This window comes from Patagioenas fasciata, chromosome 1 (assembly GCF_037038585.1).
Source record: "Patagioenas fasciata isolate bPatFas1 chromosome 1, bPatFas1.hap1, whole genome shotgun sequence".
Taxonomy (NCBI): domain Eukaryota; kingdom Metazoa; phylum Chordata; class Aves; order Columbiformes; family Columbidae; genus Patagioenas; species Patagioenas fasciata.
In genome coordinates this window covers 198,896,262-198,922,341 of record NC_092520.1, presented here as the reverse complement: position 1 = coordinate 198,922,341, position 26,080 = coordinate 198,896,262, and the positions used below count along the sequence as shown (strand labels likewise).

Below are 26,080 nucleotides of genomic sequence, written 5' to 3'. Positions count from 1 at the left end.
AATGAGCTAGATATTTATCTTTCAAATAAAACAAAAAAGTCCTTTGGATGTCCAAGAATAAAATCCCTTCCCATATCCTGACTTTTCCACCATTAAGAAATGTACATAATCCTTCTCTCATAAAGCAATTTTAAAGAAATTGCATTTAAGATGCATGTTACGAAGTTCGAACCTTTTTACTATTTAGATATTAAAATTTAAAATTAATAAAATAAGCTTATTTAAAATATGTACAGTAACAAAGTTTTCCAGGGGCAAGGAATCCCGTATTGTGCTACTTATGATGAAATAATTTTCTCTTCAGATGATTTCTAAACTGGAAAAGCAAGCTAAAGGCTTAGTTTTTTGATCCTTTGTTTGACAAAATCCTCTGACTTGCTCAGTAATAGGGATCTGACTTTTCACTTAAATTAACTGCAAATTGAGTAGATTCAGAGTTTCCATTAGAGGAGATGACCTGGAACTGTAACTCATAGTTTCAAAAGTGAAAAATAGATCCATAGCACAGAGAACAATATCTCAGTAGGAAAATGTAAAAGTTCAAGGATTATTTATATTTAAAATGACAGAGATATGTCCAGAGCGGCAGAGCCTCCTGGGCTGTACCTTCTACTGTGTTCTGGATAAACTGATAGAAGCAGAAATTATTTATGTACAAGGTGATATCAAAAAAACTCACCAGCTCTCCAGAATGAAAGCTAACCTGTACTAACCAATGTTATGTTTCTGTATTACACCTTCTTAAGTTACATAGGAAAAAAACCCACATATTTTTAGAATTCTAACTTGTTCCACAGTATTTTTCCAAGTGTATATGAGTGACAGCTGTTTGATTTGAGAGACACCTAAACCGCTGCCATGGCCAACAGTATGTTGCCATCTGTAAAAATAAAAGTAATTGGATAAAAGTTAACTGTCTGCCTATGATCTGATTTCCCATATGGCAACAGATACACGATGAAATAGCTGAACCAAAAAACCCCGCTCCAACTGTTCTGCGAAGCGGCGCTTCCCAAGGAGCTGTCTGCCTGAATTAACACAGCACCATGTGCTCGGGGTAGCCCTGGCAATGTCTGATTGCAAAAATAGGTACGGTGAGGGTGGAGATGGACGTGCTCCTGCGGATCACCCTGGAACAGTTTAAAAGATTACTGCCTCCAGCTTTTCATTACTTTTCCCCAACTGGACGTTATTGCCTTTGCATCTGAAATTAAGTAAAAGGCTGCTTGAGTATTCCCAGCTCGTTTTTATGCCAAATAAAACAGAACTTCTGACATCCCCTTCAGGGAGCATAAGCTGCTGGTTGAGGGTAGGCAGCAGGAACATCCAGTGACAGGTAGCAACGTCTTGTGGGCAGCATCGCTGCTGAAACCGCTGCAGCCACCACCCTGAGACACCACGTGTGCGCATCTGAGGTACCAGCATGCGGAAGGAAAATATCTGCAGTCTACCAGCAAGTTGTTTAAATAAAAATAGAAGTTATCCTCAAGCAGTGTTAGCAAGCCCTGTTTTAATCTGGGAGCAATGATGTTTTTGTTATTGTAAAGCCCTCAGTATCACTTCACCTGGGTCAAGAGATATTTGGTGTGCAGAGCTGCCAAATTCAGGACGACTTCTGCTAGGCTTGATTTGGTGTTGCCCTCTTTCATGAAAACACTGAAGTGACAGCAGTAGTTGAGAGCACCCACAGCTGTCTTGGATGGGGCATCTTTCCTGAATTTGGCTAGTGACAATGGCAAGGAAGGGAAAAGAAGCTGTTTTGGGGTGGTTGAGGGTACCTGTTATGATGGCAGGAATGCCCCATCCAACAACATAGTAGAACCGCATGTGCCCGAAGTTGATGTTCCTCACTTCAGTCAGCATCCGGTAGATGTGGAGCTGCTCCACGAACATCCATGCGAAGGTGCTCATGTAGAAATAATGCAGGAGGATGGCAATCACGGTACACACAAACTGCAGAAGGGAAAGGGCAGGGAAATTAGAGTTGCTCTTCTGAATCACAATCTCATGAGTCACCAGCTCCCCCGTGCAGCTAAAGGCAAGTGTAATAAAGAAGTTTTGGCAGAACAAATATACTGCCATTAATGAAGTTTTCACAGTTTCAGAAAAGCTGTTAATATTGTGAAAGCTTTTTTTTTTTTTTAAACATTATATGGCCTGCTCTGGTTCAGCTTTACCCGATCAGCCCAACATGCTCTTGGTCACTGCCCTTGCCTTCCACGTTCTGTGGCTAACTTCTCTGTGCATATTGGCTGCACAGGTGAGACTTTTGGCTATTCTGACTGAATTCCACCTGCTCACAGGAGTGGCAGGGCTGGCAAAGCCCCTGGCTCTTTCTCCTGGCACAGAGCAGGAGGTGGGGATGCCCCTCAGGAGGCTGCAGACCCTCTGCCCTGTCTCCTGTACGAGTCTCGCCTGCCCAGCGCCACAGCACGTTTAACTGCATCAGCTAAACTGGTCCCACTGCAAAGACAAATTGCCCCTGAGAATGGTCACCCTCAGCCTTGCACTGACTCAGTGTCTCCCATTTCCACATCAAGGGCCATCCTATGGGGTTTTTCTGCTACTTTGCTCCTTCCAGGGAGCAAGATCTCTCTCTCTCTCCCAGACGGAGTGCTATTTTGGTAGAGTTTTGTTTTACCTTGAAGTAGACATTGTTTTGTGCCCAATACTAGTCAACAAATAAGCACAAAGAAACCCCCTGTGTTTGGGAAAGGCTGAGGAGAGGTGTGAGACAGATCTTAGGTCTTCAGTTTAGGACCAGTCTCTGAGAAAGTCCTCTTGCTCTGAAAAATTTCACTTCTGGGAATGGAAATCCATGAAGCTTCAGCCCAAGAAAAGGGAACAGGATGAACATGAGCAACAGATTATTTATAGACCTTAACCAAAGAAATCCAGCATTTCTTTGAGGAATTTCCTGATCAGTCATATTAAACATTTGTCTCACAAACAGGCAGAATTTGATGGGATCTATGATCTAGCATCAGGTCAGCAGGCCATTTTGTCCCCATTGACTGTGTCATAGGTCTGAAAAGGTCTGTTCCACCTACAGCTCCTTTTGTGGGACTCTTTTCAAAAAACAATTGCAAAGCAAAAGCATGGATGCATCCATGGGGTAATGCAGTGGCCATCTCTTTTGTCCTTGCAGTTCTGCCCTTCACAGAGGAATCCTGCAGACAACTATACTTCAAAAGTCATGGAGGATGCCCGGCCATTATCACCCGATTAAAATGATGCAGCCACAAGCAGATCACCACCTCCTCTGCAGATCAACTTTTTACCTAATGTCAAGATCAGAATATTTGACCACAAAGTGGGAGAGTGGCTTCTAGGCTCTACCGGGCTTGAGCAGCGGGGTTAACCTCCTTTTTGTCCACTGCAGAAAACCACCCTAATTGCCAGGCTTTAGGATACCCTGCATCCAGAAATGTTCAGTTTTACCTTCCTCTTGCGGCTGTGTTGCCTGCAGCCTGGCACACAAGTCATGAGGACAAACAGAAAGCAGGTTAGCATTGGCCAGGTAGTTCATATCTTCAGCTGGGAACAAGAGGATCTAGAGCTTCCAGTCCCAGGTTTGGATCTGGGTTTTATCCTACTTCAGTAGCACAAAGGGGAGCATTCAGCTCTGCCAGGCAGATAGAAGAAAAAATGTAGGATCTGCTGAAACCAAAGAGACTGGGTCCTTGGTGTGAGTAGGGGTAACTGCTACAGTGGACAAACTAGTAGCTGAAGTCACCTTTGTGACCAAATGGCCACCTTGACACCTCTGACCTTCAAAGACTTGCATTTCTGTAATATCTGCTAACCAGCCTTCCCTCCCGACTTAACGGGTGAAAGCAGAATGACCACAGGCATCTGACACATGAATTGAAATCTTGCAACTAACCTTCTCCTTTCAGAAGCAAAGGATTTTGCCAAGGATCTGATGATAAGCTTGAATTAAGAGCACTTTGTGTAACCATTCAATTTTTGTTTTAAAATGTTTTTACATTGTGCTTTGGATCCTTCTGTTCATGCACAGCACTGACCCTGCTTTCAGATTTCGGTATGACTTTTTAGTGTTTTTTCATGATATAATGCTCAGAAACCTAAGTTTTCCTGCTTAACTTTGCCGAGTGAAGGGATCATACAAAGACGGCCAACTTTCTGGATTCACTTACTGCATCGGCTTTATTAGAACACCAAGTGTTATTGAAAATGTAGCTCACCAAATAAAAGACCTTTTTTCCCTCTATGCAAGCAAGGCTTTTTTTGTTCCTACTGGCACATGCATATGAGTAGACTGCTGCCCTGAACATTACGTTTTTCAGGTAAAGAAAAAAGAAAATAAATCACTTTCTATCAACAGTCCAGGGAAAGATTAAAACCTCGCCCAGAAATGTGACTGTTAATTTACAGAAACCCATAAAAGCCAGGCTGGGTGCCAAGCAGTGCAGCATTATTTGTGCTCAAGCATTCTTTCCTTCTTTATGTTCATCAGTGCATGACTCGTTAGACAACTCATTCCATACAGACAGATGAATAATTGTCTCAAGCAGACAGGGCTTACAGCCCTCCTAACTTCTCAAATCGACTGCATGTGCTGTAAGGAGCGGCATTCTGCCGTATGAAATATATCCTATAACTTAAAGATACTTGTTAGTGAGTTAAAGGCTTGGGCACGATCACACCATGAGCCCCAAAGCATGAAAAAGGGAAGGAGCAAAAGAGAACAATCATCTCACCAAGAATAACCATTAGTGTTTGTGGTACTGCTCTAATGAACTGTTTTACTACTCTTATAAACTTTTCTTGGTGCTTCATGATGTTATAAAACAAATCTGGAAATGAGGAGCCATCATTTACTGCATAATTTTTAGCAAGATCCTGCAGGGATGTGGGCTTGGCCCCCTGCTCCTCAGTATTCATGTTGGAGAACTAAGAGAATATAAACTCCCTGCTAGTGAATTGCAGTGAAAAATGAGCGGTGTGCTCAGGCAGGCATGGGAAAGGTCAAGTTACACGGCGTGTTGTGGATCAATTGGCAAGGTGGATTCATTCAGACAAAGTTATTTTGATATGCAAACTCATACATTATGAAACAAAGACAATATGGGTCACACATGATGTGAGACCATTATCCCAGCATTCAGGTCACTGCAGAAGACCTCACCATAGCAGCAGATAACTGGAGTTCCTGGTTCACAGCAATATCGAATATGGGACAAGAAGCAACACTACCAGCTGGAGAACTTTGTCCAGTTTAGCATTCATAATTTTCCAAAAGGTAAAGTGGGGAAAGAAAGCCCAGAAAAAAGAGATCAGAGTAACCTGAATCTTGGAAACTGAAGAATTTAAGCAGCTTGATTTTATTTAGTTGTCCAAAAGAAATACTATTGAAGAGAGGCTTCTTGCGAACACAATTTTTATAAGAGAGGTCTCTCAAATTTATTAAGAAAAGGTCTTGACTGCACCCAGGTACTGGAAGTTAAAATTAGACAAAATGTGACAGCATGTTTAACTGGGATGAGGCACTACGACACCTTACACTAACAGAGGCAAGGGACTCTGCCATCACACCAAATCTCTAGTCAAGGTCAGATACTTTCTAAAATGCGTGTTATAGCTCAAACGGATTTGGGAATCCAGTGTGACTCTTTAAGCTTACGTTTTATATATGTAACAGTGAGGCTACATGATCAGGCACAACGGTACAATTACAATAACGGTGGCGACACCCATTGAAAGTGGGCATTTTCTTCAATTTCTTCCGCTTGGACAATGTGAAATCAACATAGATAATTCTGTTGTGTGTGTTTTAATCTCAAGATTTTACTTCCCTCTGAAAATTTAGATTGAAACGTGTACAGTAAAAAATTTACAGACTATAAATTTTCTTCAGAGTGTCCAGATAATCCCCACACTAACATTTTGAATATTATTAATATCTGATAAAGAGATACTTTTTATCGCATGTCATCACCTACCTGTCTACTGACTGGTAAAGGTGACTGTGAAGCTTGGCAGTGCTGGAACCCTTGCGTGCTTGTCTCCTACCTGACTGCATGGTAACCATGACTTTTGAGATGGGAGCTACTAAGAATTAGCAGCAATACTACACATAATGCTATATAGTTAAGATAGCAATAAGGTCCTAGGTACAGAACATACACACTTCATGTGTGGTGTTTATCTCATATTCAGTGCATTTGTAGCTTGCAATTCTTCACATGCACAAGGCTGGAGGTGCCTGCACTAAGCTTTGGCAACAGTTATGACGGGCTGAAGCCAACAATCGCTGTGCCTGGAAGGCACAAAGCAAAGCGACAGGATTCCTACTGATTCTTGGAAGTAGCAAGCTGTCCCATGCCTGGCAAGAGGCTTCTCCAGAACGGCCATGGTGGTTGTGCAACATGCGTATTAGCACTTGCACAGCAACATGTAGTCGACAACCTACCAGTCAACACCAGGAGCCGTTTGGGCTTGTGAGGCACCTGCTGCAGGAGAAACTGGAGAGCCTCCTACTGAACAAACAAAGCAAGACAGAAAACATTCTGATGGAAAAGGAGGAAGAAATCAGTATTCAGGGTTCAGTTCCTGGGACAGGCCTTCAGTAGGGCTGCTGTCATATATTCTCTGAAAATAAGATACAGTCCTACCTCCTGGCATTGTTATTAATCAAGTAAAATGCACAAGAATATATATACCATTCCTGGAGGTGCTTAAAAGACATGTAGATTAGGTTCTTAGGAACATGGTTTAGAGGTGGACTTGACAGTGCTAGGTTAATGGTTGGACTCAATGATCTTAAAGGTCTTTTCCAATCAAAATGATTCTACGATTAAAAGTCTGACATTTTTCAAGTTTTCTACTTTAGGCCAAGTAGAAGAAAAGAAAGTGAAACAGATGCGAGCAGTTGTAGTCATAAAAGTCGTAGCAGGAACACCCTGACAATGCTAGCAACAAGCACAGAGTAACTCTTACCGGGTTTTCAGTCTGGTTGATTCCAATAAGGAAGACGAGCTCAGAGAAGAAAAGGGCAGCCACCAGGTTTTTGTGGATACTGTGCAAGTTGGAACGTAGCGTGCGGATCAGGACCAGCAGTATGAAGGTGATCAGCAAAGCCACCAGCGAGATGGATACGGTTGTGTAAGTGACGATCTTCAGAGGAAGCACCTCTCCATTCTGTAAAAGACAGAGTGACAGGACCATCACGAGTTTTCTTTTCCCCTTTCCCCTTTCCTTTCCATATACTACCTAGAATGTCAATGTTTTCATCACTACCGAGCCAACATGGAGATTTGCTTTAGGACCAACAAGGAGTGGATGATGCCACCTCTTAAATCACTCAACATGTTGAGTGTGTATGGCTAGCACTCAGAGAGACCTATGGTGTTGATGTCTTTGTCCCTGCTAGTGTAATTTTAGATGGACCCAGTAGCAAGTGATGCCATAATTACCATGTGTTTGTAATCCCTGTCTTGCTCCCTGTTCTGCAGCACAGCCTGGCGCAGTTCTGCATTGCCAGCTACGCCATGCACTGGCCAGGTATGAAGCTGCTCTGAGCAGACCCAACAGCAGGCGCTGTCAGGCAAGGGGCAACGTGGTCCTGACATGCTGCAGCATGGGATCCATCTGCTGACAACGCTCTGAGTCACCTTCAAAGCTCAAGCTCTGAATCAAAGTCCTTGAAAACCAAAGCCCTCAAAAACCACGAGCCTGACATCACCCACCTCTCGTTTCGAAATGTCCATCAGGACAGCAAAGCTGGTTATGTGGTTGCACTGGCAAGCGACGTGGCTGTGGTTTCTGGAAAACAGCTCACATCCTCTGGAGGACCAGGCACCTGTCCCGCCAATCCTGTGGGGAAAAAAGGCATTTCTGAGAGCTGTCCTCTGACCTCCCCTCACCTCCTGCTGCTATTGCAGTTCTTGCTCCATAACCAGAGAGGACAGAAATATTTATAGCAGCCACCTGCCTGAAAGAATATAATCAATTTTAAAAGCCTTCAGTGGAAGCAGTTTCTGGTATGACACCTGGATTTGACAGCCAAATTGTGTGGTTTCCTAACAATCTATTTTGAGTTCAAAAATAATTTTAAAAATTGCTTTTGGGTCAGTAACCACACAAGCAGCAGAGGGAAGTGATTGCACAGAGCAAACTGGCTGTAACAAAGGTAAAAAAATACCAAAAATGCAGAGAGATAGATACATGTTTTCGAGGTATCTCTGTTTCCCAAGATCTAGACACTACTTATGTGAAATACGTTTCAGCAGGAATGTGATTTTGTTAGACTTTTCCTCTGAAAAGTACACAGGAAAAGGTTAAAACCAGTAAATAATATTTCATATCAGGATGTCTCTTGCATTAACATCGAGGAGGTACTGCTCCCTTAAAAATTCTTCCCTGCGCAGCCTTGGTTAAGTCCAGTGACTTCAGGAATTATTTTGTATGAGTATTATTAATTATTCTATTCTGAAGTTAATGAGTAATAAAAATAGTCTTGTAGTTACTGAAAGTTTTTAATTAGAGATGACAGGACATCTTTTTCATTCAGCAATAAAATATTTGTTAAACAGTTTTAATATCACTTTCTCTTGAAAAGTACTCACTTCTAAAAAATTCTTTCATTACATGCAGTTTAAGAGCTGCTTTTTAACTGTGGCTGTATGAAGACATAACACAGACAACAATGCCATTGAATTTGCCAGCAAATAGCTAATAGATGAATCACTTTAGAGCTAATGAGTTATTCAAGCCCATACGATGTTTAAAAATTTATTGCAAAGGATTTGCCATTCCCTCATAGTTGGCAGAATCATCTGTACATAGCAGCAATTACACCACTTCACATGCAGGCAAATAGAGGAGTTTATTATTGCAAACATAACAGATTTCTCTTGCCTCTTCAATCCTTTCAGCGATATAATCTCCTGAAGCTTTTGACTAGGAGGCAAGCACTTCCTGGGTTAGTTTGCTCTTTTATTTCCAGCACTGGATATTGCCTTTTAATGCACTTTTCCATAGGTATATTAGAGCTTTTGGATCATTAGGAAACGAGTAACAGCTACTCCTTACCCTGGGCAGACAATACGACCCTCTCATTATACACTTGGTTTTATGGTTGAAAATTTCATTATATAAGTTACAATATTGTGAAATCATAACATATAAAGCATGCAGTTACGTCTCAACACATTTTCTTTCCTTTTATCCACACTCTTGAAATACCTCCAATAGGACTGTGCTGTCTCCACAATGCCATAAAGCCCACAAAACACTTGCGAGAATATACAGTTCTTATGATTTTTCACATTTTCAAGAAAAACATGTCTGTATCTTTACTGAATACAAAAGACCTAAACGAGCCATTTTCAGAATATTTAATCTTTTCCCTCACACTTCCCTCCTAGAGAGTCAAATACTCTTTGCTTCTGCTTATATATTAGGATTGCTTCCAAACAACTGGAAGAAGTCTAACGTCCCAAAGAGAGTATTTCCTCTCCCTTAAATTTTTCACTAAAACAAATGAAAGCAAATCCACAATAGCTAATGGAAGGTATGTTCCTTCTTAACAGTGCAACCACCTTTGGGTTGACTTTTGATTCAAAAATCTGAGATTCAAATATTTATAATCCCGACTCATATAATTTCATCTGCAAAACCTCCGTCCTCCTTCTCACCAACATGAAGACTTTGTTGCGTAATTTTTTGCTCTGGCCCTGGGTGAGGCACCAAGAGTGGGTGCCTGCTTGCCATGTATTCTGTCCATAGTCACTGGAGTCTAACAGAAGACATGGCCCATGTAAGAACTGAATAATCTCCTGGAGATGCTCTCCTATAAAGAGGGCATGGGGCAAGGAAAGTCCTGACTTAGGGACCTCAGATGAGCCATGAATTCAGGCACTGGAGTTGGACTACGCCTGTCCAGATATACATCTGTGGGCCAAAAGCATGAGCAAATACAAGGAAATAGTGTGATTTATTATTGCTGGGTGAAAATGAACCCTGCAGAAAGACATGATAGCACTGTGTTTGTTAGAAATCACATGGCCAATCCTTTGTTTGAGGAGTTATGATTACTACTTCCATTTTCTCAGATTGGTGGGAAGTGACTACATGGCTCTGTTCCACCAGGAATCAGTTGCCAGTTGAATAAACTGAGTAAAATGTGTTTTCCTCCAGAATTATTGTCCTGGGCAGAACTTCCTTACTACTGAGACAGATGCCAGGCACAGCCTTAAAGCAGGCAGGATACATACGTGATGGAGTGATTCCAGAAGACACAGACGGGCTTTGTTCTCTCCTCCGTTTCCAGCATGGAGTACTCCACGATAATGGGCTTTTCCACCAGGTTGGGAGGAATCTCCCCGTCACTGTGAACGGCTGTACTCACTACAGGTGTGTTAATAATAGGACGATTTGGCAACCTGCAGAAGGAGAAAAATTGTACGGTGACCTAAATGTTAAAATGCAAAGCACTGATTAGGTAGGTTCTGCAAATAAAAGATTTCCAGTTGCTTCCACTCAGAAAGTGAAGTAGATGCACCATCAGCCTTCCGCACAACTGTGTTTCCAAAAGCTGCTGGCACTCCTGATGTGGTTGTTTTCCCACAGTGTGCCAGAGGAGGACAAGAGACAGAGCTGCGGTGACAACTGCAGCACAGGTGACATTTAGCCAGTAGAAAAGCAGGTCTGTCTCCCCTGCATACTCGGAGCAAGTGGAAGAAAGGGTCAGCACAACTCACAGGCAGGTTTGAAGTTTACCTCAAGCTTCTTCGGTCAGGATCGTAGTTTTCAGGCAGGAGGTGTCCCAGGGATCGGTATATAATGACCATGGCAACAGTATGGTGTGTGGAGTCATCTGGGTGTCGCTTCTTTCTCTTTGCAAAAGCATTCTCAGGGCTTAGCACATCACTGTTCACCTTAGAGGACATCTTTTGGTTTGAAGGCTTCATTGTAGGCACTGCTATGGAAATAACACAAATATTAAATTATTTCCAAAAAACTCTGGGGCTACCATTTAAACTGGCAATTTTACTTTGCAAAGATACAGAGATGTGACTGTTGTTATAACTCTAGGCTCACAGCATTGAGCATGCTCCTAATGTTATATTTGATATTTTAAATAAAATTTTAGCTCATTTCACAGTTATATGGCTGACAATCAAATAACCATCAAACCATAATCATTTAGCTAGCTGGAAAATAAGACATCTCTAAGCTAGAAGATCCATTAAGATATAAATACTCTGCATGATTTAAGGAGAACCTTAAAACAACAGGCATGTTATTAAATTGCATTTATCTTTATATATGGCAAAGCTAGTGTTATAACAACTGGTCACATGGGTGTTCTCCCTGCTAATTCTCTTATATATTGAGCTTTCAGTTTTGGCAGCATCTCTTAAAATTCACATTTGCTTTTTCTCTACAGGAAAGTCACAGGTCATATAAGCAGGTGCCCTATTTCTGAGGACAAAGCCATAAAGATGTATTAGCTTATTCACTGTTATGTGTTCTTTCCACAAGTGTTACTGTTTTCCCATTTGGAGGATATTCAGCCATGGCATGTGTATTATAACTGCACTTTGGGTTACCCTCTCTCCTCTTGCCCAAGGTAACTTGTGGTTCCTCTCAGCAATCTCCGGGTACGTCAGAGACAACGGGAAGCAGGTACTTCCCCGTGTATTCTCCCTCATCATCCCTCTCCCTGCGCAGCTCAAGACCTTTTATTTGCTGTCTAGTTCTGATAACACGGTTCTGCTCCCAGGTTTGGATTCTCCATCTCTCAGCCCAGCTCCCTTCATCTCTGCAAGGACCAGAGGCAGGTGGCTGTGGGGCTGCAGGCTCCGGGCAGCCATCCTGTCCCACCCCATCCCGGTGGGAACGGACACAGAGCGCGTCTCCCGCTTTGACAGGGTTGGAGGGGCCATGAGTGAGACCTGACAGACAGGTACAGCCAGTTACGCAGACCCCCACGCTCCCACCGCTGCCGGCAGGCAAAATGCCTCACAAGTATGCGCAGCTGCTGCAGCCCTAAATAATGTTCGCTTGTGTAGACGGTTTCCCCGTTCTCACCCTCGTACCGCTCCGCTGCAAGAGGATTAATCACACTCCTTGGGAGCTCGTCAAAATTGCCCTCCGAACGGTAGCAGAAGGGTTTTACCTTTCCTGTCTGACGGTCTGAACAAAGTATCAGGGAAGACAACAGACGACTCCAGATCTTTTGGATAATCTTCTTTAATCTCATGAAATCGTGGTATTCTAGCTCCCGTGAAATTAGACTTGTCAAAGATGTCAACAGCAATAACTGGGGAAAAAAAAATTATCCCACAAAATTAACTTCAATGCTTTCAGATATGATATTGTGAAAAAATGAAACAGGATTGAAAGGTTAAAATACCTGCACAATGCAGCGAAGACATCTAAACTCCAAAATACAAAGTCAAATTTAATTTATCTCAATTAATACCTTAAATGACAACCCAAAGCTTATGTGCCAGCATTATGTTACATTTATCAAATTATAAATTTATTTTGCAGTTTAAAGAAATTCAGAAGACAGTATATCATACTAGAAAAACACTACTGAAAGCACTGGAAATACAGAAGAGGCATGTTCCAATTTCAGATGTGCTTCTTGTAGGAAAGACTAAATCTGCTGCTTCAGAAATACAGTTCTACTTCTGTTAAATGGTGGAGTCAGCTGAGCAAAGAAAATAACCTGGATTTTACCTGGGACTACTCCTTAGTCCTCCAGTTCTCCTTCCTCTACACTAGCAGCTCCTCTCTAGTTCACCTCATCAGCTCTGACTGTTGTCTAACTGCCAAAATATTTAAAAGCAGCTGAGTTGGCCTGAACTCTCCAATTTCAGAGAAGTCATTGAGTGCCAATTTAGGTGTTCAAATAAAAGTGAGAAGCTGGAAGTCCTGGGGGTAACCCTACACTGAAAGCTGTGATCCACTGCAAGTTTCTATATGAAGAAATATCCAAGTTAAGATCTGCAAATTCCCATTCCTTTCCTAGTCTCTAAATAACTCCCAGATGAGCCATTAGGAAACTCCATTAACACCATGCTCACCTGGAAAAACTGTTCAAAGGGAAACAGGCCTCTTTCAGGCCCGAGTTGCCTCATCCCTCCCAACCTCATGCCTTTTTACTCAGCAAGAGCTGGTAAAAAAAAAATCACAATTTACAACCTGCAAGAAATTCTGGTTTTTGTTTTCATCTTGGTTCAGTTTGGTAAAAATACTGAGCGTATGTTTTTTCTGAGTGTGAGGATAAAAATATTTTCATTCTGATAGTCCTGAATCAAAAGGAAATGTTCTGGTTTATTAAACAGAAATCAAAGTATTTCAGTTTGGCTTAGTTCAACAATAATCCTTCCCCCAATGGAGTTGATGCAGGGCTTTATAAACTTTGCAGCTTGAATGTCTCATGCCTTTGCTTTTTATGCCCTTGTGACCGTGGACATGAAGCACTCTCAGGACAAAGTTTGTAGGCAAAAGTAAATTTGCTTCTTATACCAATGGGTGTAGTTGGGAAAATAAGACAGGGTTTTGGGCATATAAACCCTGCTTCAGGTCTGAAATAATAGCAGCAGCTTGAAAAGCTAAATACAAGTTCAGGCTGATAATAATCCAAACCACCTCTGAAAGAAAAACCAGAGAGCAAAGCTGCTCGGGAGGGACCTGTGCAGCTCACCCAGCTCAGCCTCAGCACTCACTCAGAGCAGGATCATCACCAATCCCCGACCTGCTCATGGTGTTGGTGCCTGGGGAGAAAATGGAACAGAGAGGGCAGGGGAGAAAATGGGGAAAGAGACCAACCAGGCTGTGGTTGTGCTTCACTTGCACATTGACCGTGGGGACATCTGTGAAGTGCCACAGTCCTGCAAGTGCAGGAACTGCCCTCTGCTTGTGAGAGGAGGCATTTACTGGAATAGGTGGGGAAAGTATCTGAGTACATCTGACATTTCCTTCTCAGTTTTGACTCATTCTGGAAGTTTTGGACCCCAAGGAATTTGCTCTTAGGATAGGTTTTGCAAGGCTTAGAGGGCGTTTGAGGGTTTGGATTGGTGATTCTGAGAAAATACCTTTCAGGACAGGAATTTCTACAGAAGATGATTTTCTGGATAGGTTCCAGCATAGGAAAGCATGTGAAAATCAGGTATACGATCAATAGTAGGTTTTTTTTCTTGTACTGCAGTAATTCTTCAGGTGGCCGTGGTGTGATTCTTTCAAAAAAATAATTTACTACGTTCAGCTAGGTGGTCTCAAAAGGCGTTACCTTTACTTACCAACTTTCTCCTTCCTACCATCTGTATACTACTGCAGCTGCAACAAAATGCCACGCAGAGCAGTGGCACGGCCCAGAGGGAAAACAGACCAGGCATCTCCCAGGAGACACCCATGGCAACTGACTTGAAATGAATGCACTGATTAGATTAGAAAATCCAAGTATGTTGTTTCTCCGTGGGTACTACAGAAGCAGACAACTAGTACCTATACCTAGTACATTTTTAAAGCTCTAGTGAAAAAGGCAGTTTTCAACAGAAATACTCACTCATGTTAGGGGCAACGATGACAAAAGGTCTCATGTAGGTTTTCTTCATGTTCTGGGCCACGTTGTTGAAATATTCCTCATAGTGCTTGAGCAGGTGAGCGGTGCCACCCTCTGTTCGCTGAATTTGCTCCCAGTGCTCCTTGTTGCTGGGGTCCAGTAGAGCACTACCCACTTTGATAATATTCTGAGAAACAAAGCACAAGCCTAAATTATGAAGCAAACAAAGTGCTGGGTTTCAAGTGAGGAATATTGAAAATGATTGGCATTACTGCCTCAGGTGAGCATCTCATGAAATATTTTAATGCAGGTATGTTCTGCTGCAGCCGTATGAAAATATGCACACCAGTTACTCACCTTGAGGGTTTTTTGTTACATAAAGAAAATCCCTCCAAACTTTTTATGAGCAAAGTAAGCTGAAGCTGGAGGTTGTAAGAGAACTGCCTACTTTCTCTCCCCTTTATGACAGGAAACGTAGCATGAAAATGCAGAAGGAAAGCTTAACCATATTTTCTTTGTCTCAGAGAAATGAGAGACAAGAAAAGCAGAGTCTCTGGTATGTAGGCTGAAGAATGGTCCCATAGAAATCAAAATAATGTGATATGTTAAAAATCAAAAGAAAGCCATAAGATAGCAAAATTGCCTTCTCTTTTATTTAGATTTTCATTTTTTAATTTGTTGATTCCTGGACAACTAACATGATGAAGAATGACAAGAGTGAATATTAACTGATACATAAAAACCTGAAGATTTATAAGAAAACTTGAATTATGTTGTTCTCGTCCCATTTTTATCTTGCTTACAAATGGTGTTAAAATGGAAATTCTAGCTGAGGACCTGCCCCTTCTGCCCTTTCTTACAAGAATATCCAAAGGGACCCTCAGACTGAATGGAGGAAGACTCCAAAAGAGAGTCTTAAATGGTTTAAATGGGAAAGGCATTAAGAAGTTTTTAATCTTGGTTTACATATGAACTACATTGTTGTGTCAAAACCTAATTCCTAACTAAGGTAAAATTTGCACAAATGATGGTAGGAACTAATAACATCAAGCCCTACAATAGCAAACGCAAATATTTAGGCTTCATTTAGAAGAAGATGGGGAAGATGCTGTATTCTCTAAGTACTGTCTGATGTTGTGAGCCTGTACCTGAGACAAAAGAGGCTGCCAGTACGGTCACTTTTATCTAGGGTGAGAAGCACAACATGGTTCCCCAGGAACACAGGAGACACACACTGTACTTGGTACCAGGTCTCCTTGGTGTCTGTGAATGTTATTTATTATACATTTTTCAGGCTTCTACCTGAGACCATTATAAAAAAATAAATTCCTTCTCCCCTTGTGCTCTCTCAGCCTGGGATGTTACCTCGTTTTTCTCAAGAGCTTTACTCATTATTTTTCAAATTCCTGACCTATCCTAAAAATATTTAGGGAGTTCTTGAAAACATCATTTGTATGGGTTTCAGTGCCAAGTGCAGAGAATAATATATTAAAGCAGAGGTTTCTAAGTATTTTTTTTTTTTTTGCTTATTGTTCTCGCTTTTACTTAACAAAACGTGCTAAAAATGAAGTTTCTTCTCTCTGAATGGGGGAATTCACTCCCTCCACAGCCTGCAGGTGCAAGTCTGTCAGCACAGTGTCTCCTTAGGAAAGGAAAAACTGAATTTCTCGAAATCTGCTGCATCTAAAACGTTAGGCCTGCATAATCAACTTCCCATTCTAAACTGAGAAGACTGTCTAATTTGTGAAACATATTAAGCAACTACATGATATTCACTCCACTTTGGTCGAAGACAAATTTAATTATCCACTGCCATAAAACTTTAATGGGGAACTGTAAGGGCTCAGCACAGTATGTAGTTATCTCTTACTTCATTGAACTCCACGTCCCTCGTGGCTGCCAAGTCAAACCCTTGCTGCTGGCTCTCATATCGGAGGACCCGGATCATCATCTGGTATGCTGTCCTCACATCGTTGCCATACAAGCTGGGTGTGTATTTGGTGGCATTCTGCAGCACTCTCACGATTCGTATGGTTTTGTCACCGTCCAACTTGGTCTCGTTGTGGTGTAACTTCTCATTCTGAATTAGACAAGAAGGAAGACAAAACCTAATGATGTAACTTTTTTTTTTTCATACTAGTTACAAAAAAAATGACCATTCAGGGATTTTTGGTACAGTTACAAAAACAATCATAATTTAAGGATTTTTGGTATGAAGGAGTTGTTTGATAAAAATGGTGTTTGTCTTGAGAAAGGGTGGACAGGACAATTAAATGGAAAATCTAACTGAGAGCCAAAAAACCACATGGGGCTCCATCAAAAGATACAGTGCGGGGATATCAAACTGGAGTCTGGATTGATGATCATTTACAAAATACAGGCAAAACCAATAAAACACAGCTTACCATGATTTTTAGATCCACAAAAGTGCTGGTTGTGCAGTTGAAAAGATCAGGAGGTAGCCAGCCCTTCTCAATGTTACAATGGCGAACTGCATTTCCTGAAGGAAACGAAGTGTTAATGGTAAGTAACGCTCTGAATTGTGCTGGGTAAGTCTTCACAGATTTCAATTATCCTAGGTTTTCAGATTTCCCACATTTTCAAGTTTCTTAGAGTTACGCACATACTTCACTTTCCAAACTGGGATTCCTGTCTGAGAAAAGTTAAATCCTACTCATCTTCATGAATCATTTTCCCCAGGCTTTAGAGAAAAGTTAGGCAAGCTTCAAGATCTGCCCAACTGCTCTCAGCCTCACTGTCCCGACGTTATCAAATGAATTCAGCAATTTATTGGTACCAAATACGAGAAAGACTGTGCACTTCCTAAATATTTCTGAAAACACATCCCTGCTCAGATTCCTGTGCAACAGCCTGTACAGGAAGACCCCCTGGATAAATGCTGTCTTCATGTTGAAACGTGCCAGCACCTTCGCACGCTGCATGTGGGAAACACTTCAGCCAACCTGTACAATAACTGCCTTTAGCCTCTTGTCAATGGTCTGTGAGCAGTTTACTGTTTAATTTAGCCTATTATTTTATACTATTTGTCAAATTCTTTTCTCAGTTGTGGATCCTTCACAGTGAATTGCACATTATCAAATTCAAAATTTACATTGTGCTAGTTAACTTGCACATAACATATTGTGTGTGTCTAAGAACTATAATTAATTGAATAGTATCTAATTATATTATTTCTCTTCCATGATTAGGCACACACAATTAAGCTTCAGATTCTTAGCTTGAACATTCATACTATAAGGTTTACTTTTTTGAATGTTCTGTAAAATGCCCTTAAAACTTGCAATTCCTATATGTACCCTTGCCTGCTAGCCTATTTGCTAGAAGAGACACTGCCGTCAACCACAAGCACAGTGCAGAAAACTCATCTTAGTTCAACTTCGTAGTGCTTAATAATGTAAATATTCTTCACGTCAATATTATTATTATTGTTATTATTATTATTATACTATATTAATATCATTATATATAATATATTATTATATATTAATATCATTGTATATCATAGATAATGATATTAATATAGTATAATAATAATAATAACAATAATAATGATGATGATGATGATAATAAAATTATATCCCCTAAAATGCTCAGAACAGGAGCTTGTTTGACCACAAATCTTCTGCATACCTACAGGCAGTGACCTCCCCTCAGTAATATTTGGGGAAGTCACATAACCATTTGTAACTCCTTGAGCCTGAGGAGCGCTCACAGCAGAGAGTTATCAGGCCCAGAAATGAGGGAGAGGCCTCATTTCCCACAGAACAGCCTATGGAAAAGATTGTAAACTCTGTTTTCAAAGATCCGATGAAGGTTTTCAGGGACATGTAAGAAAAGCAGATTGTCATTTGTTTGCTGCACAAAACGACACAGCTCTTGTGCTTCATAAAATGCATTTTTCAGCTGTCTGAATTACGGGTTAGAGAAAAGATGTTGAGTAGAAAAACGAAAGTTCTGTTGTAACTCTTAGCTTTATTAGCCTGCAATGCTAGTAAAGTAAGCATCACATAAATGATTTTCCTCATTTTATCTTTGCCCAGAGGAGCTGTATTGCTAAAGAACATGTGCAAGTCGCTAGAAACTAAGAGTTACATGTGTAAGAATTGCTTGATAGGGTAAATAGAAAACTGGATTGTGTTGTTTTTTTAAATACAGATACAAATTTTCTGTTCTTCAGATGTGTTTATCTGCTGCACCTCTGTACTTATTTTTTGCTACTATTCCAAATGTATTTTAACAGTGCTTGAGTTTCAGCTAGCTAAACTTTTCTGCTCATGATATGCATGAGCTATGCTGTAATCTCTAGACTAAATGAATTAACGCCGTTTTTTTGCTCCTTTTTTCCCCTCAAACAGGCATGTAGATAAAACAGTTAATGTTCTACCCAGCGAACTTACCCACTGATCCCTTAGGACATGGCACAGCAGCTGGCTGGCCAAATTTGGTCTGTGGCCACCAAATACCAGCCTCAAAAGCTTTGGGACAGCCATTATAAATTACTGAAAACAGAAAAAGAAATGATGCAATTTTTCTGACAAGATAAAAATCACAACAAGGAGATATTTCATCCTGCCCAAAGGACCTTCCTGCAATTCCCAAGCCATCTGCAATGCCTTTCCAGCGGTAACCTGTCAGCTGCTCCTCATCCAGCAGTGCGGGCAGACAGGTACAGGCAGAGGAGCACCCAGGATGATTATGGGGCTCTGGATTTTGGCTCTGCCTATCTCTGCCTGCTCCTTTATTGTGGGAAAACGTTTCCCCTTCATTTCACCCACACACTGTGGCGAGACGGCTGCTGCAGCAGCTTTGTGCTGATCACAGGAGGGTGGGTGGATAAGAGGAAAGGTGGGACAGGCAGGACAGGACAGAAAGGCTCGGGGTGTGTGGTGCTGCCTCTGCGGGCAGAAGGCGTGAGGGCTCTCGCCTGCCTCTTCAGTGCAGCAATACCATGCTGCACAGGCAGATAACTTGGGTTTCAAGCAAAATTAGGATTAGTGTTCTGCCCTCTGCCCCCCCCGGCCCAGCTAGCTCTATTTCCATTTGATGAAAATTAAAGAAATATGAGCTTTTTTATTTATCTCCAGCCCCTGTGAGCCATACTGGCACAGATTTAGGTGAAGGTGGTCCAAGTTTAGGCTGTTGCAGCTCCCATTGTTCCTGCTGGAGCCACCTCTTTGGGCTCACATGCACCCCAGGACATAGTTGCATGCCCATGGCTCTGCGACCCCTTGTGCCCCCCCTGCCAGCGGTTCTGATCCCGCACAGCCCAGCTGAGCAGCAGCACTGGCTGGACAGGAGGTACCTTCACAACCCTTCATGGTCACTTCAGCAAAGGGGTTGTCGCAGCGGTTGCACTGCCGCCCGATGACGCCGGGTTTGCAAGGACACTGTCCCGTCTCCATGTCGCAGGCGCGTGTGTGGGAGCCGGATGGGAAGCAGTCGCAGGGGTAGCAAGTGTCACTGCTCTGAGGCCTGTAGTAATTTGCCTAGAAAAAACAAAATTAAAGACAGAAGGTATTTGGCTTGTATTGCAAATTGCTGTGTTTCTGAAATCCTGCTCTAGCAGCACGTGCATCAACCTAGCAAGTGACAGGACATGAAGAAATGGCCTCAAGTTGTGCCAGGGAAGGTTCAGATTGGATATTAGGAAACATCTCTTCACAGAAAGGGTTGTAAAGCACTGGAACAGGCTGCTCAGGGAAGTGGTGGAGTCACCGTCCCTGGTAGTGTTTAAAACGTGTAGATGAGGCTCTTAGGGACATGGTTTAGTGCTAGTGTTAGGTTATGGTGAGTGTCACAAGGATGGAGCCAGCCTCTTCTCAGTGACAACCAATGACAGGACAAGGAGTAATGGGTACAAACCGAAACACAGGAGGTTCCACTTAAATATGAGAAGAAACTTCTTCTCAGTAAGGGTAACAGAACACTGGAACAGGCTGCCCAGGGGGGCTGTGGAGTCTCCTTCTCTGGAGACATTCAAAACCCGCCTGGACGTTTTTCTGTGTAACCTCATCTGGGTGTTCCTCCTCCAGCAGAGGGATTGGACTGGATGATCTTCCAAGGTCCCTTCCAATTCTGTGATTCTGTGACTCGATGATCTTAGTGGTCTCTTCCAACCAAAATGATTCTATGATTCTATGATAAAGGGGCTAATTATCAAACCATGGGATAATAACGATATTACTATTAACAGAAAATGTAATAGCTATGGGGAGCACGCTGTGTTAGCCAGGACAACATAAAGAGGCAGAGCTGAACGCTGGGGGGCTGGCTGGGCTGCCCTGTGCCACAGAGACCTGGAGTCTGGACCACCACTTGCAGTGCAGGCAGAGGGCCCATGTTGCTCCTCACGTACTTGCTGTCAGTGCCCGACAAATGTATTCTTGGAGGACTTGCAGTTTTCTCTGCTTTGCAATTCCACTCTTGTACAGCATGAACAAGCCAGTAATGAAACTTCTTGCACCATCCATTTATGTTTTACGTACAGGTTGGAGAGCCACCAATGATCACATATTCAAATCACATCTGTAAATGCTTTTTGATCTGAGCTGTTACGCAAGTACACAGAGCATGGTGCTGGCACCCCACTGGTTTGATTTAAACCAACAGTTGCTGTGTGTCCTGCTGGCATTTTGGAAAGCAGCAGCGGGCCAGATTCGCTGCCCGGGTCTGTAAAGGCACAGGTCCTCTGATGTCATTGAAGCCTATTGTAAAACCTATTGTAAGGAGTCCTTTGTAAAACCTTTAGAAGGGGGGCAGCTCCCCTCCCATGTCCCCTGTCTGTCCCTGCCTGTCAGTAGCAAATTCCTCCTAAACTCAACAGTTGGCACTTAGGAAAGTATTTATCCTCTCGTGTTATTTACCTCTCTCCAGTTGCTAGGCCTTTTGCTGGCCACTGTACAGCGGAGAGCTTCACCCAGCTGGCCTGAGTGTTTCATGGTTATTATTCACTTATGATACACAAAACAGCACCAGCACTCCTCTGCACCCAGGTCTGATCTCCCTCGATAAACAGGGCTGCACTTCAGAGAGATCAGAGTCAGGCTTTCATCCTCTCGGTTTGGCTTTCCAAACGCAAATAAGATAAGAGTTGCACAGCATGATTTTGTGAAGGGTGGTGCCAGCAAAATGTTTTAGGTAAAGATTAACAACACTGCACACACATGTATGATACGAAGCACAACTGTGTGTCCTTTGTCTCAGATACTCACTTGTTGCAGTTATTAGTGGTATAGTAACTTTTTAAACTGAAGAAATATCGACTTAAGACTGGTTTCCCTTGCTTACCTTGCAGCGGCATTCTCCATTGGTCTTATTGCAATCAGAATCAAACCCTTTACTAGTCTCACAGTTACATGGGCCACAGATGGGATTTCCCCACCAGCCTCTGGGACAAGGCAGGTCAATCCTATAAAAGAAAATAATATTGAAAGACAGTTCTTTAAGCTTCCTCTTAAAAGGTGGGAAAAAAAGAGCTTTGGGTTAAATCTGCATTCAACTCCATCAGCTTATAGAGTGCAATGTATCTTGCTGCAGCAGCCATCACTCAATATATATATAAATATATATGCACTGTAATAAAGGAAAATAAAGAATATCAGTGCTATAAAACCCTAGAGGGAATGCTTCTGTAAATGTTTTCATGACTAGCTCCTCTATGTAAGGAGCATACACCTGTACAAGCAAATGAAGTGCTTTTTCCTCTGGGAGAGTGCAATGGGGTCCACGCTGCCAAGTGGAATGGTACCGGTCCCACCAGTCCCATTCTCTGCCAGGAAAGTGCTGATGGGCCCAGGCTGTGCTGGGTTGTGCTGCGCTACAACAGCTCGGGCAGCTGCAGGAGGTGCTGAGCCTATGCCCTGATCTGCCTACTGTCACAGACAGCCTTGGGGTACAGGTCCCCAACACTTTATATCCCACTCCCCACCTCCACGGGTTCATGTCCCAGCCCTGCTGTGGGAAGCAGTGCTTGTCCAGCCTGTGGGGACCCCAGCTCAGGTGCAAAGCTGGCTGCAAGCTCACCCTATAAAGGAAAGTCATCACTTTCAGCCAACCTGGCTTTCTCAGCCAGCTCACCACAGGGTCTGAAAAGCCCTGGTCTGCCACAGCAGGGGAAGAGAAAGAAGAGGAAGAGGACACATGTGGTTGGGGACACGAAAGGGGGAGGGGTGGCAGCTTTGATCCAGGCTGTGAATCAAAGACTATGATTCAGAACATGAGTGTGGCAGTACAGCTTGTCGAAAGCTGTGCAGGAGCCTGAAAGCCACCCCTGCTGAAGGATAACCCTTGTTCTCACTGTTTCTGTTTCTTCTGGGTGAGCTTCTGAGCAGGTTTGTTCCACAGATTCCCCAACATTGGTATTGGCAAGGAGAGCTCTGGGAAGGGGCCAGGGAAGTGACCGGGTCTCTGTTAGCTGGAAATCTTTGTCAAGTGACAGCCTCAAGGATGATGCTGCTGAGTCTGTGATCACCCTAATGCACAAGGAATCCCCTCCCTGATGCTCATTTTAGGAAAAAAAAGCTGTTTCCCATCTGTTTCAAAGACCATGTAGAATTCTGTTTACGGTAATTGCTAGGTTTGTATTTCTATGCTTTATGATATGAAAAACCACAATGCTGCACTTGACGTGATGTCAGCAGACAACAACAAGGGACAACATCTCTGCGTTGCTAATCCAGAGGAATGAAAGATGAATTTGGCAACAGCACGGCCAACATTTGCAAGCCCACACAACAAAAGGCAGAGGAAGAGGTTTGCGGTTTTCAAAGGGAAGGAAACATCACATGAGCTATTCCTAAATGGGCAGACAAATGCACTTCATTTGCACACCATGAATGGCCCATATTACAGCAAATCAAAGTGCCGTCTCTGGGATAAGAGGAGGCTGGTTGCTGAATGCTTATCTGAGACCAGGAAGCTGGTTACGAGGGAATCAGCACGTTTTCCCACACAGCAACAGGACACAGGCCTCCCAGGCTGTCCAGAAGAGATGTTTTTTTGCCAGCCCAGGGACTGGATCCGAACTGCAAAGCCATCTTATCAGGCCACAGGCCACCTGACTGGGTGCATCGCTCATGTGTGTGCTGGGGGAGCTGAAGGAGAGACGCAGAACAACCTCAGGGCAAGCCCACCACAAGGTACAGGTCAGATGCAGTGCTGTGTAACACAGCACAATGGGTCCAGTCCCTGAGTTGCTGTTGAAGAAAATCAGCCCCTGAGTATATGGAAGTTTGCCTGGTCTCTGGAAAGAAAGCTCAGGAATGCCAAAGGGCAGGGAACCGGCAAATACCATCTACTATGAACACTCATATTGTAACAGGAAAGCTAACCAAAGCAGAAAAGGAAGCAGGAGGATTGCTGCCTTGGGAGAAGAGGTACCTGGTGGGATCAAGAAACCAAGAACAAAAATAAATGTCTTACTTGCTCTCGCAGTACTGTCCATAGTAGCTTTGTCCACATTCGCAGGTGTAGCCATGGGATGAGCTGGGTTTGTGCACACACGTGGAGACATGCTCACAGGGGTTCAAGTTACATACATCAACGCAGTCTCTCCCAAAGTACCCTGGGGAGACAAGGTCATAAAATTACAGCAACTGTTGTAATTTACGATTTGCATGTCTCCAAAAGACCATCTATTTTAAGCATATACAGTAATAACACATCTTCGAGACCAGTAGATTCCCCCTGAGATACTGTCAGAAAGAAAGTTCTCTTTTCCCTCTCAGCAAAAAAGGCTGTTCTTTTCGACAGTCTGTTAACATGCTTGAGGCACCCTTGTGCCTTTGGTCCCCAGTTTTATATTCAGGGCATCTGTTACAGTTTTGTATTCTTTCCCTGTGTGTATGGGAGATGACTGTGCTGGGTGCTGACAGCGTGAGCTGGCTACATGCACCAAAACAGAGAAAACATTCAAAGTATCTCCATTAGGATGCAGGGTGTGAGACTGAAATCCAACAGCAGAAAAGGCTGGGAAAAAGAAAGAAAAAAAGAAAAAACAGGCAAAAAGAAAAGGGGAAGAGCACAGAAAGAGCCCTTTGGACCAGAGACTGTCTCTCTGGTTGATACGTTGCCCAGAACAAATGATCCTTAGTCCATGACTGCTGTTTCTAAGCTGCTACAGTAAGACTGAGAATAATAACACTGATTGGAAGAGGAAGAATAGGAAGATGAGCACTTTGCAACCATGTTGCTCCTGCTGCTGCCACTGCTCTTCTTCGATGAGAGCATGAAGATGTGATTCAGCTCCTGGATGAGTGCATGGGATGGTCACTGGGTTACCTGGGTCACAGACACAGGAGTAGCTGTCCCAGTCGTCACTGCAGTAGCTGTTCTGGGGACACGGGTTGGAATCACAGGGGTTATCCACTTCGCAGCCCTCCTTCACGTTGATCTTGATAGCCTGTTTCATGTTGAGTGTAGCTATATTTGTCGACGTCTCTCCCATTCTTACTCCCTGGTGATAAAAAACAATTGTTTTTCAATTAGAGTCTTCAATTCAATTCAGAATACAGTGCCATGTGTTTCACTACTTTCACTAATCCATGAGACTACATCAGAGAAGAAAAGAAACATCAGTCAGATTTTTTTTCAAACGCTGTTCCCCTGTAAGACCAGATTTGCACCTGGGAAAGTGGGTGGACTTTAATATTTTGATTCTTAGATATGTCGATGGAGGAAACAGAAATGTTCGGCGATAGATGAAAAATAAATCCCAACATTTTCACATGGGTATTTTCTTAAAAGTTCAAAGTTGGCTTCTACATTTTTCATTTCATACCTGCATACAGCCGTAAAATCCCTGCTGAACAGAGACTTGATCTCCAGAGACACCTCCCACAATGATGCTTTTCATTTTCAGTCCAGGTAGTTGATTTCCAATCTGCACGGTGCTCTGTTGAGAAAAAGGGCAATCGATAAGAAGCACTATCATCCTTTGTAACACAGGCAGCCTACTATCTGTAGTGATGGAGTCATGCAGTAGCTGACAGCAGATTACAGAAAAAATACAAAAGCAGTGAGGAGACAGACAGACATCCAAATGTGGCTTTTTACAGACTTCTTCATAAACCAGTTTTGCATTAGGCTTAATAAATCAATATAACTTCATTAGGCACTAATCACTGTGGAACATGGATCACAGCATAAGTATTTGTCCACAATGTTTTATCCTGCTTTCTCCTACAAATGCTTCTGTAGTGCTTAGTGGCAAAGTGATGATGCTGCCTTACCTGGTACATCCCATAGTCCAAGGACATAACAGCAAGGTACTTGATATCTTTACCATCTTTAGCACTCTTCAGCTCTATTAATAGATGATGCCATTCCCCATCACTGACTCGCAACTGGCTCATCTTCAAACTAGCAACCTGGCTCAGCCCACTGTACACTTCAAACTGCACGTAGCTGTTCAGTATCTGTTGAAAAAAAAAAATGTCTATTTTATTTCTATGTATTTGTATTTGATGTGGAAGGAGGCAGGAAGCAACATAATGACACTTCCTAAGACAACCCGAA

The 26,080-nt window shown here is 42.7% G+C and overlaps 1 protein-coding gene across 1 annotated transcript in view; it reads right to left on the bottom strand.

Annotated features, from left to right (window-relative positions):
• Window positions 1–26,080, bottom strand: part of CELSR1 (cadherin EGF LAG seven-pass G-type receptor 1) — a 170,086-nt gene that overhangs the window by 15,007 nt on the left and 128,999 nt on the right. Inside the window, exons 10-25 of the mRNA XM_065840132.2 lie at window positions 25,795–25,980; window positions 25,344–25,457; window positions 24,845–25,019; window positions 23,987–24,128; window positions 21,854–21,974; window positions 19,869–20,052; window positions 18,964–19,065; window positions 16,951–17,045; window positions 16,416–16,625; window positions 14,549–14,732; window positions 12,149–12,292; window positions 10,747–10,948; window positions 10,242–10,409; window positions 7,713–7,839; window positions 6,964–7,164; window positions 1,779–1,953 (exon numbers count right to left, since the gene is read on the bottom strand). Coding sequence (XP_065696204.2) covers window positions 1,779–1,953; window positions 6,964–7,164; window positions 7,713–7,839; window positions 10,242–10,409; window positions 10,747–10,948; window positions 12,149–12,292; window positions 14,549–14,732; window positions 16,416–16,625; window positions 16,951–17,045; window positions 18,964–19,065; window positions 19,869–20,052; window positions 21,854–21,974; window positions 23,987–24,128; window positions 24,845–25,019; window positions 25,344–25,457; window positions 25,795–25,980 — 2,530 coding nt within the window. The remainder of the gene's footprint in view (window positions 1–1,778; window positions 1,954–6,963; window positions 7,165–7,712; window positions 7,840–10,241; window positions 10,410–10,746; window positions 10,949–12,148; window positions 12,293–14,548; window positions 14,733–16,415; window positions 16,626–16,950; window positions 17,046–18,963; window positions 19,066–19,868; window positions 20,053–21,853; window positions 21,975–23,986; window positions 24,129–24,844; window positions 25,020–25,343; window positions 25,458–25,794; window positions 25,981–26,080) is intronic.